Source organism: Aquarana catesbeiana, linkage group LG07 (assembly GCF_042186555.1).
Source record: "Aquarana catesbeiana isolate 2022-GZ linkage group LG07, ASM4218655v1, whole genome shotgun sequence".
In the NCBI taxonomy this organism is placed as follows: domain Eukaryota; kingdom Metazoa; phylum Chordata; class Amphibia; order Anura; family Ranidae; genus Aquarana; species Aquarana catesbeiana.
Window position 1 is genome coordinate 236,931,978 of NC_133330.1, and position 12,549 is coordinate 236,944,526.

Here is a 12,549-nt window from a genome sequence, read left to right on the forward strand (position 1 = left end):
CAAGTTGATCAACTTGATTCAACCAGCCTGTCTGATTTTACATGCAATTATTGCTAGCAGCTATTATTGAACACAATGGCTCTGCGGGAGGGATTCCTCCAACACTGATTGTGTTGATAGGGGAATCAAGCGGCGCTTTCCTGCAACCTGTTGCAGGTGAGAAAGTCGCTCTGACTGTAGCCGGCTTAACTTTTGTTTCCGTTTAAAGGACTATTACTACAAAACTACAATTCCCACCCAGTGAACGCTATTTTAACTAAAAGCACTATATTCATTTTCATATTTTTACAAAACAGGAGATTAGGCTAGTTTAAGAGATTTTAAGGTTTATTTGCACGTGGTAAAGAGATTATGTTGCTGTACCATTGCAGCTGTTATACCAAGCTACTAAATCTAAAAATACCAGTAGGCCAAAAGACCATTTTGCTTTGTCCAGAGATGAAAATATTGTGACAGTGTGGCACAGGACGAAGAGAAAGATAAAAGCACAGGCTTAGCTCCCACAAAGAACACTGTTACTCTACAGAGTAAACTGCTGCCATCTTTAATTAACAGGCCACAATATACTGAAAGGCTATGAGCCAATTAGCATGCAGGTCAGGGAAGCACCATGATACTGCTAGTTAATATAGCACAGAAGTCATTGGAATCACAAAATCAGGAGTAGAATTACTGTAACCCTTGAACAATTCTTTCTGCACTAATAAAAAAAAATCATAAATAAATAACACCATATTATTTTAACCTTTTTTTGCTGATATTTCAAACTAAAATTTTAGCTGTTAGAAAAGGCTAATGATTTGCATTACCCATCAGATTCTTTGATTTCTCAGCAAAATCTTTGTAATTAGGTTTCCAGTTCTTCTCATCTGGTTCTGCTATTAAAAAGGACCTGTCCAATCCCCGATTGTACTATATCTTATTTATACAGAAATCTTCTTTCCTACACGCACTCAGGGGATTTGTATTTCAGTGGGAAAAGTAACAAGGCTCTCTCCAATGATGGCAAATGTACCACAGTTTGTGTCTCACCCATGAGCTTATCCTTTCCACATAATGGAACAATTGGTACCACAATATCAAGGAGACATATGGCTCCTGGATTGCATTCGTGGACCTAAACATTCAGGACTATGGCATGAGCACCAGTGTTAATTTTGTCAACTAAAACATTTTAGTCGACTAAATGAATACTATTTTAGTTGACTAAAATACGACTAACACAATTGAGAGGACTAAAATACGGCTAAAACTAAAATGGCATTTTAGTCAAAAGACTAAAATGGGACTAATACTAAAATGCCATTTTAGTCAAAAGACTGACAAAATTTGACTCCAAAATGAACACTGGTCTGTAGTGCATGTTCATACCTCAATACCATAAATAATAACATATTAGATTTTTCACTCCAGCAGTATATAATGAGTTTGGAAATTGTAGAGGAAGGTTAACTAATGCATTACAATTTAATTACACCTAATAGATTTTAGACGACTAAAATGAGTTTTAGTCAACTAAAATGTACTGGAGATTTAGTCGACTAAATACGACAAACAATTGCAGAAGACTAAAATGGGACTTAAACTAAAATGCCATTTTAGTCCTAAGACTAAAACTAAATCAAAATTTGCTGCAAAAATTAACACTGAAGAGCACACCAAATGTCTCCCTACCTACTGATTTTATGTCCTAGGACTTAGAAGGTTAGGGAACTGGGAAGTGTCAGAAAATCTGGAAGCTTCCACTGCTGATTTATTGGTGCAGGCTCTGAAGCCATCATCCTTACCTTTGTGGAAATAAGAATGCAGACAAAGTTTTTTTGGTTTTGTTTCAAAAAGAGTGGGAAAGGGAAAAAGGAGTAGATCACCACATGGGGAACAATGAGTTTGTGACAAGTGTCTTAGACTGTAATTTCCCTCACTACAGAGAGATTTCCTCTCCTTTCCTGTTGCAAGTGATGAGAAATCTCCATAGTGAAAAACAAAAATAACCCGATAGGGGTTATAAACCATCCCTACTCCAGGCATAACTAGAAAAAAGTTTTTAGCTATACATACACATATCTAAATAAGTTTCGGCACACACCATACATACTTCTCCTTTAATACTAGTAGATAAAGCCAAGATCAGAATGACAGCCCCAGAGGCTACAACAGTAGCTTTCATATATCAACCTTCAGTGTCCTTTTAAAGTAGAACTAATGCACCAGGTAGAATGTTATTAAATGATAGATCAAACCTGATTACATACACACCTATACAGTGTGTGACAGACACAGAGCTGACAGGCAGGGAGGAGGAGGGGGTGAGGGAGGGGAGAGAGGAGAGCAGAGCAGGGCTGCGGATGACAAAGGGACGTACACTGACCATGGTGGTCAGGGCTCAGCAGCCCTGATTTTCGTGGCCTGCGCAGAGAGAGGGACACAGTGTCAGGAACAGGCAGGTTTTTTTTTTATTACAGTTTAGAGGGGGGAGATTACACAGCACAAGCACTGTGCTGTTTAATCTGCTTTAAAGGGACCAAGATCTGTATTTTTTTTTTTTTAGGTTAACACTTTAAGAGCAATGAATGCTTGGATGCCATACATACCCTGGCATTCATAACTTTGCAAGTGGTTTTGATCTTTATTGAAAAACAAAGAAACTACCTGTTCTAGGTCCATATGCAAGAGATGTGCAATAGGTATCCTCACTCAGCAGTTGAAGGGTTCAGAGACTGTGGCTCCAGTTTCAAAGGACATGTAAGCACTGAATGTTACTTGTATCCAGAAATTAAAGCTTAAAGCCACTGAGATGAGCAAATATTGTCTAAGTGGTGTAGTGGATAACACTCTCGCCTAGCAGTAAGAAGGGTCGCTGGTTCAAATCCCAACCACGACACTACCTGCCTGGAGTTTGCATCTTCTCCCTGTGCCTGCGTGGGTTTCCTCCGGGTACTCCGGTTTCCTCCCGCACTCCAAAGACATGCTGGTAGGTTAATTGGATCCTGTCTAAATTGTCCCTAGTATGGACGAATGTGAGTTAGGGACCTTAGATTGTAAGCTCCTTGAGGGTAGGGACTGATGTGAATGTACAATGTATATGTAAAGCGCTGCGTAAATTGACGGCGCTATACAAGTACCTGAAATAAAATAAAAATAAATAAATACAAGAAGCAATGCCTATTCTTGTTTCAATCTTTGTTCAGAGTGACTGATCTTGCAGTTTTCTGCACATAGCCTGTAGTGGGCACCCACATCTCTGCACAGCAAAGTGATGTCACCACTACTTAAATATGATATATTGTATATCGTAACCCCTTCAAGCCTAAGGGTAAAACAAATGTTAATGCCTAAGCACAATTTTGCAACTTTGACATGTGTTAAAAAAAAGGTAAATATCACAACAACTACTTTGTGCATCCATTGAATTACACCTTGTGTTTTTTCAGGACAAATTGGGCTTTCATTTGGTAGTAAATGGTAATGGATAGCTCTGGAATTCAGTTGTACATTTCTTGTTACTACCATAACCCACCAAAGAACAACTGAAAATAAATTCTCCTGCTCCTGACGATCGCAACGATACCACATATGTTTATGTTATTTGTGGTTTGTACTCTTAGTACAGCCCAGAAGAGAGTGCGCATTATGCTTTTTTTTGTGTCCTGCCTAAAACATATCAACACTGATGCAAATTAAAAAACCCTCCCCAAAATATACTGACCCTAACCTTTGACCCAAACACTAACCCTGGCACTAACCTAGATCAAACCTTAATCTAGGTATTTTTGCTTTTTTTTTTTTTACACACATTTTTTCCTCTTTGCAAGGAAAGAGAAAGATACAATGCATCATTCCATTCACACAGAGAGAGAGAGAAACACAGGCTTCACAATGACTGATCACTGTGGTAGCCAATCAGAGGCTTCCACAGTGATCAGGTGACCCGGAACCGTGCGCTCTAGGTCCCGATTGTTAGTACGGGGCCTGGGGCTCTGGATGAGACCCTGTCTATCCTGGGAGCACACGGGTCTCCAGCACAAATGGAGGTACGCATATGTGGCCCCACAGAAAAAAGCCCAGTGCAGTGGGGCTGCATATATGTGTTACGTTGGCAGTAAGGAGTTAAAAGGGTTGTAAACCCTCTTTTCATAAAAACAACAAATTTGTCTATACTTACCTGCTCTGTGGAATCGTTTTTGCACAGAGCAGCAGCCCTGATCCTCTTCTTCTGGGATGCCCTGCCGTCGCTCCAGGCCCCTCTCCTGTTAATTGAGTGCCCTCATGGAAAGCCACTTTCCCTGGGGGCACAGTGCATTTCCATGTTCTGTGTACTGTGGGAGAGCAGATATAGTGAATGCAGGGTCCCGGGTTTAGTAACACTAACTCAACATAGCTGTGACAGCATCTCATCTTGTACATGACTGATCATATTCTTCATGCCATTTATAGGGAAGGATAATTGTGTTTATTTTATAGAGCCAATTCTGAATACATGACCAGATGTTAATCTCCACTGCCAGATTACAGCAAAAACAATTCTATCACAAAGTTTTTAAATATATTGTTCACATATGTGAAAATCCCCAGGTACTTTTACAATGACCAGTAAAAACCTAGAGAAAAACTGGATTCTCAACCGTAACCAATCAAAAATCCAAGTCAGTTTTTGTTTTCGTAAACTGAAAAACTGCTATCAGTATTCAGACTGACTGCTTGGTCTAATGTGCCCTAAGTGTTTATGATAGGCTACTTCAAAATAAAAAGGAATGACTGAAAATACTTGTTAGATCATGTCTGGGCAGTAAAATAAACTCTAAATATTGCTCCCTTGGAAGGTGAAAATTGTCATAAACAGTATGCATTCAAATTAAAAAACACAAACACAAAACCCATCGGCTGAGTCAGGGCCAGAGTCTTTGCCAAAAAGGTTTTATACATTAAAGGGTAAAAATGTCTTGTGGTAAAAACATATCCAAACTGTACATGTCAGTATTAAAGTGGTTGTAAACCCACAATAAAAAAAAAAAAAAAAAAAAAAAAAAAAAAAAATACCTGCAAGACAAAGGCATAATGAGCTTTAGTACGCATAGCATACTAGCTCATTATGAAATACCTTAAAATCAAAGCCCCCTTAGCAGTCCCCATACTCCGCTCCAGCCGCATCGCTCCCGGAGTTACTTGGCTGTGATTGGCTGGAGCCACGATGACGTCACTCCAGAGCATGCTTGACACACCAGCTGATACAGGGGATATCTTCTGAACTGTGCAGGTTTAAGAGATATCCGGGGGAGCTACAGGTAAGCTTTATTATAGGCTTACCTATAGCAAAAAGTGGTCTGTAAGGGTTTACAACCACTTTAACAGACTCAGACATGACTTGATTTAATCAACAGCCTTTTTCATAGCTTAGCCATGGCACCAAGCAAAATTTCAACACTGGCATTTTACGCGCAAGCAGTAAACACAAACATCCAATGCCATTGTTGGGGCCTGGGGACTAATCCATGAATGGGATTTACAAATTCATCTCTATCTACACACACATATACATTATATATACACACATAAACCTCTGAGGAGTCATAACTTTATGACCACTGACAGTATAAGTGAATAACATTGATTAGCTCGTTACAATGGTATCTGAAAGTCAGTGGGATATATTATGAAGTAAACATGTAGTTGATTTGAGTAAAATCTGAAAAAACATGAGAATCGCAGTTTGTTACGTATGGAGCTGTGTAGCCACAGACCAGTAAGGGTGGCCATGCTGACCTATGTCCAGAGCCAAAGGTGCCTACAAATGACATGAGCATCAGATGGATCAGACTGGACCACAGAGCAATAGGAAGAAGGTAGCCTAGTTTGAAGAATCGTGTTTTTTTACATCATGTGGATGGCCAAATGCGTATGCATCGCTTACCTGGGGAAGAGATGTCCCCAGGAGGCAGTATGGAAAAAAGGCAAGCCAGCTAAAGCAGTGTGACACTTTGGGCAATGTTCTGCTGGGAAACCTTGGGTCCTGCCATTCATGTTTGGGCAATGTTCTGCCATTCATGTGTATATTACTTGACATGTACTACATACCTAGGCATTGTTGCTGACCAAATACACCCTATTAGGGAAATGCTATTCCCCGATGGAAGGGGTCTCTTTCAGCAGGATAATGTTGTTCTGTCACACCGCAAAAATGGTTCAAGAATGGTCTAAGGAACACAATGAGTTTCAGACGTGGACTTGGCTCCAAATTCTCCAGATCTCAATTCATTAAAGAGTCTGTGGGATGTGCTGGAAAAAAAAAAACAAGAATGACAGCATGAGCACAGGTGCTGCTGCGTTTATGCTGTTATGCTTGTTTGATCTATCTCCATCAGCTATATACCTGTGTGGGACAGTCTGACAAATGTCTGTATAGCCTGACCTTCTCCTGGATGTGGAGTTTACCATCTCAGCATTGACACTCATGTGTGCATCCTATATCTGAGATTATCTTTTAGTAAAGATTGGGAGATGTATTCAGACACCTCTGAAGACAAATCCTTGAAACGCGTCAGCTCTTATTTCCCATCACTGTTGGATAATTTCTCCCATCTGTATTTCATACTATGAGATGTGGCATCTTAAATTTCAAGCCGCATTGTTTGTATACTTTTGTCTTTTAACTACCATGTAAAATAAAATTTGTATAATTTTTTATAACGATATATTTTTTTCAGGTTTGTGCCGATATAGTCCCAACAAAAGAGGAGTTTGTTCTTACATGGTATTTCAGGGTTGATGGCACCCCCAACACTAGGCCGGCCTTCTATGCATGACAGCAGTTGCTGGGACCTGAGAGAACCAGTGAGTACTGGTGTCATTTTAAAATGGCACCTGGTCACGGTTGTGGTTTCTGTATTTACAGTGAATTCTCTTTAAATAAAGTATTGAAAAAAAAGGCACCTGGGACCCAAGTTAAAAAGCAATGCTTGCCATTTGTGTACCATTGAGGAAGATTTTTCTTCACATTCTGCAGACACAACAGCAAATGAGAGAACATTTCTCCAAAATGAACAATTTCCCTCGTATACAGTTATTGGAACAAGTGTACCCAATGGAAAATTCTCTGTTTGGAGGACAGCTAAAAATGTAGGATTTTCCTTAAAGCGCAACTCCACTTTTGTTGAGAAAAAAAAAATATTCCCCTTTGGGTGATCTATGTACATTGCAAGCATTATAACAACCTTTCTTGCAGATTCCTACCTTTTGTTAATTTGAAGAAATCCCTGTTTGTTCCTCTGTGCTGAGTGGGTCTAATGGGGTTGGTTTCATAATTATCAATCAGCAGGGGCAGCTGCAGAGCACTAATGTGGAAATCTGCTGGGCCTGCACCCCTTTAGACATGTTCCTATCTTACCAAAAAATACAATTTTTTTTGTTGCAGGGGATTCCTGAAATCTGACTTCTAACTTAGGCAGACTTCTGGGAAAATTGGTGAGCCAATCACACAAGCAAGAATTGATGTTTCTGGGGTGTGTTCAGTACACATTCTGTGTACAGAACGCCTCCAGGTAGCCATATTGCATTGCATTTTCAGAAAATTACAGCAGCAGTAGATTGAAAAGGAAAGGTATTTTTTTTTAGAACATTCCATTACAATATGACTTGTGTCGAAATTGTATATGCTATATTATTTTTTCTTTATTAGCTATTTTTCCCCCCACAAAAGTGGTGTTACCCTTTAAGCTTTCTAAACTCCAAGACAATGGTCACCAGGTCAAAAAAAGTGGCAAACTCTCTAGCAGAGGGGACAAAAATAGTAATAAAAATTTGTCACGGTTCTATCCTCTCACCGCTCTTAGAAAAAAGTAAGCAATCAGGAAATACTATTGGCATCTGAAGTCATTAAACTAATAACTGTTTGGATGCAATGTATTAGAGCTTATCATTGCTCCTTGATCTGCTTTTCTGAACAAGTATGATAAAGCAAGAAAATATAGCAGCCAAAGGGCACCTACCTTAGTTGTTTTGCATAGTTCTGCTCGATTTCTAACCTCTCTTTCACAAATTTAGCATATTTGTCCAAGAAGTCTAAACCCCATTGCGTGTGCTTCTCTAAATTATCGAACTGATCCTGTATAGGAAGCAAAATGGAAATCATCAGTGAAAACCTTTAATTCAACTTAACATACATGACTACTAAAAAACTTGAATCTTGTTTAGCACAGTACACCTGCCAAAGTTAATGAGTTAATACAAAATATGATTGCCCAAAGAGTTCATAACACATCCATCAAAATAAGCTCTAATTGCAAACATTTAACAACTCTCTGGGAAATCTGAAGCGATGTGTTGCTTCTCTTTGGGAAAAGAAAGGGAGGTGGTGGTGCATGTGTTGCTTCTGTCTTCTGCCATATAGTGGCAGACCTAAGCATAATTGAGGACTGGCAGATGTCTACCCATCCTTTGTTCTCCAAAGACATCTGTTCCTGTATGGCTACCATGACTTAGCAGGTACAGAGCACTCAGAGCACCCAATATTGATTTAACTCCATGGAGAGATCACAGAAGCTAAGCATACAAAGTAGATATTGATCTTAGCACACAACACAGATCGAAGAAAAAAAAAAAAAAAAAAAGGAAATGAGATTAAAATATAAAGATGTAAGCAAATGCTACATGCAGTGTGTAGAAATATAAACACACAAACATATACACCTATGTACTACTGGGCAAAAGTTTTAGGCAGGTGTGAAAAAAAGATGCTGAATGTTAAACTTTTCAGAATTAGAAATGAAAGTAAATGAACAGAAGAGGCCTCCAAATCAAATCAACTTTTGCAAGGTAGTGTGTAGACACATACGCGCGCACCTTCACGTCTTGAGAAAGATGGACAGAGCTTCATTGAAACGTTGACAATAAGAACACCGCTGTTTTTAACCACTTCAATACCGGGCCTATTCTGGCACTTCTCTCCTACATGTAAAAATCATTATTTTTTTGCTAGACAATTACTCAGAACCCCCAAACATTATATATAATTTTTTTTTAGCAGACACCCTAGGGAATAAAATGGCGGTCATTGCAACTTTTTTATCTTGCAAGGTATTTGCGCAATAATTTTTTAACACCTTTTTTTTTTGGAAAAACGGTTTCATGAATTAAACTACAAAACAGTAAAGTTAGCCAATTTTTTTGTATAACGTGAAAGATGATGTTACTCTGAGTAAATAGATACCCAACGTGTCACGTTTTAAAATTGCGCACTCTCACGGAATGGCGCCAAACTTTGGTACTTAAAAACCTCCACAGGCGACGCTTTGAAAATGTTTACAGGTTACCAGTTTAGAGTTACAGAGGAGGTCTAGTTCTAGAATTGTTGCACACGCACTAACGCACGCGACGATACCTCACATGTGTGGTTTGAATGACACTTACATATGTGGGCGGGACTTATGTGTGTGTTCGCTTCTGAACGCGAGCTACCAGGGACAGGGGCGTTGTACTTAATTTTTTTTTATTTTTACACTTTTTTTGATCACTTTTATTCCTATTACTAGGAATGTAAACATCCCTTGTAATAGGAATCTATTGTGACAGGTCCTCTTGATGGAGAGATGCGGGGTCAATAAGACAACACATCTCTCCTCCAGGCTGGAAGGCATGAGATCGAGAAAAAAAAAAAAAAATCACCGATCTCATTCTGACAGCCGCGATCGCGGCTTTGTTTACTTCCGGGCGTGACATCATAAAGTTGCGCCTGGGCCTCCGATGGTCATAGAGATGACTGGTGACCATCTGGTCACCGGAAATCTCTATTGTCGTCATCCGGCGCTGGCCGATTCTTTCTCTGGGTCCCCGATGGCACGGGAGAGCCCGGAGAAGCTCCGGATGACGGGGGGGGGGGGGACGTCCCCTCCCGTCGCCTATAAGAACAATCAAGTGGCAGAACTGCCGTTATGATCATTCTTATCGTGCACAGAATCGCTAGCTGGAAAGAATGATATCTGAATGATGCCTCTAGCTGCAAGCATCGTTCAGATATCCCGCACACAGTCAAGGATGCCCTGAGGTAACGAAGTGGTTAATCTTCCCCCTCTGCAAAACCTGCGAGTGCCTCTAAATCAGTTTTGGACCTATATGGGATTTCTTTGTGGGCGAGCACCTGGGCATTTACTTCAAGCATAGAGTGCAGTGGCCAACACATTGTATATATATGTGTATATATATATATATATATATATATATATATATATATATATATATATATATATATGTATGTATGTATGTGTATATATATATATATATATATATATATATATATACACACATACACATATACACACACACATACACATACAACTCCTCTGCATTTTAGTGATGGCCAATCAAGGATGTAAAAGCCTACAAAAGAAGAAGGAAGAATGACCGCATATCTGCAGAATGGCCCTTAGTTCTGGGAAACAAGAGTGGTCACAGTTGGTTATCCAACATTGCCAGATCAGGCAGAACACCTCATGTCCAAGTGTACCCTTAGTGGTTAGTATTATGGAGCAGTAGCACTGACATGAAATTCTGTTCAAGTACCCAGTCCAAAATATTTGCACCCTGTTCTACACCACCCAAATCAGAAAGTCCACAGACAGATGAAATGAATCAGAACACATGATATGCAAGGGTGCCTAAGCGTGGGATAACATTGCATGCATAACTACCTTTTTCAACGCAACAGGCTGAACAATATTACAGACTTGAAGAATTTTGACCAGATCTGAAACCTCCTCATGTCAATGTTACCTATCCAGCAATTTAATCAAGGGGCAAGCCATGAGGCCACATGTACACTCAGAACTCAGAAGAAATTACAATTATGTCCCTGGCAGGAGCTATACCAGACCTGAAAAATGTATTTTGTACACTCTCCTGAGTCTAATAGCTTGTTCAACACACAAAAGTATCCTACTGCAGAGAAATTAAAAACAAGGGATTTAAGAACTTCACTGGTGAAAAGCAAAAAACATACCTTTCTGAGGTTTTCCTTGAATAGGATGAAAGGAAAATACTATGCAGTCTCCATCATACTGGAGATTTATTTACCAGTTAAAGGGGTTTATGACTTTCTAGAGAGATATGGTAGCGAATAAGGTAATCAATACGGACGATGGAGACGAGTGCCATCGCTCCGCTGCTTTCAAAGTTGTAATATCCATGATGGGACTTCTTATACATGCAGATTCATAGGTATGAATCTGGCATGCGTAAGCTTGCATGACAAGGAGGCTGTGCAGGTATTACTGCACGAGCAGAGATGAACCTGTGTATTTCATTGTGTGATCAAAATAAGAGCTACCATCTGTTAATTCCAGGCTAATAATAATAATCATAATAATAATAATAAATTGTTGTACCTGTACTTCTACAAAGCAAAGTGTGTTGAAAAGTAAGGCTTCAGGCACACTGGACGTTTTTACAGTTAGTCCTAGGGGCATCTAACTTTTTTTTTGGCCTCTAAACTCCTCTGCATCTTAGCCTACAGTATGAGTCCATGAACATATAGGCTTTTAGCAGTGTTGAGTGGCAGTAGCTTTGAAAGGAAGGAAAAAAACCCAGTGTGTCCAGAAGCAGCAAAGTTTTGGCAGAAAAAACGCTGCGTAACACCTAAGTGCTAGACACGTTTAATATTTGAGCGTTTACTCATTTCAATAGCCAGAATAAATTATTATTCTAGCCAATGAAATTAACACCCAAGCTCTTGCCGCATGTAAATGCGCCTAAAAGCTTGTCAATACTTGTGAAAACTTTAGACACTTATGCCTCATTTCCACTGAGCGGATCGGTTCGGTACGGTATGCTATTTTGGGTGTTTCCATTAGGAAAGCAGCCCATACAACCGAACCACTCCATTCAGGGTCCTGCTTCAGATGTGGGGCCATAGAAAATGGAACGGTTCGGGTAGGGCGGAGCTACGATACATTCCACTGATTGGCTGACAGAAAACCCTCTGCTGTGCTATGCTGAGGCATTGTTTCTAATGTATGGCCCCTTGTGGTCCCATTTGCAGTGGAAACGCTCACCAGAATAGACTGGACCATTCTAGGCCATTCAAACTGTACCGACCCGAACCGATCCGCTCAGTGGAAACGAGGCATTACAAGCATCAGGCATTTTTGCTGCCAGAAGGAAAGGCTTCTAGGCGAGTTTGTAAAACCTATGCATGAGGCCTAAAAGCTGCTAAACGCTAGGCACGTTTAGTGCTTGCGTATTCATTCATTTCAATGGCCAGAATAAATTATTTATTCTGGCCAATGAAATGAATTACCGCCCAAGAGCTTTATGCCTGTAAAAGCTCCTAAAAGCTTGTAAAAGCTTTAGACACTCTTTACTGCATAAACGCGGCTGGCTTCTAGGAGGGTTAAAACATACGTCCTGTGTGCATGAAGCTGGTGAATCATCTAAAATCAGGGGTAGGTAACCTTAAAGGAGGTGGAGATCTACCTGAACAACATGGAAGAAGTCAAAGATCACCAGGCACAATGTCTCCCACTCACACCCGATTTAAACCTCAAATTACCATACTACCGTGTT

General features: G+C 39.9%; 1 protein-coding gene across 4 annotated transcripts in view; it reads right to left on the reverse strand.

Moving 5' to 3' along the window:
- FNBP1L (formin binding protein 1 like) overlaps positions 1–12,549 on the reverse strand; it is a 305,643-nt gene that overhangs the window by 155,450 nt on the left and 137,644 nt on the right. For all 4 annotated transcript variants that reach the window (XM_073593122.1, XM_073593119.1, XM_073593121.1 and 1 more), the window contains exon 2: positions 7,983–8,098. In XM_073593122.1, the coding sequence (XP_073449223.1) occupies positions 7,983–8,098 (116 nt within the window). The remainder of the gene's footprint in view (positions 1–7,982; positions 8,099–12,549) is intronic.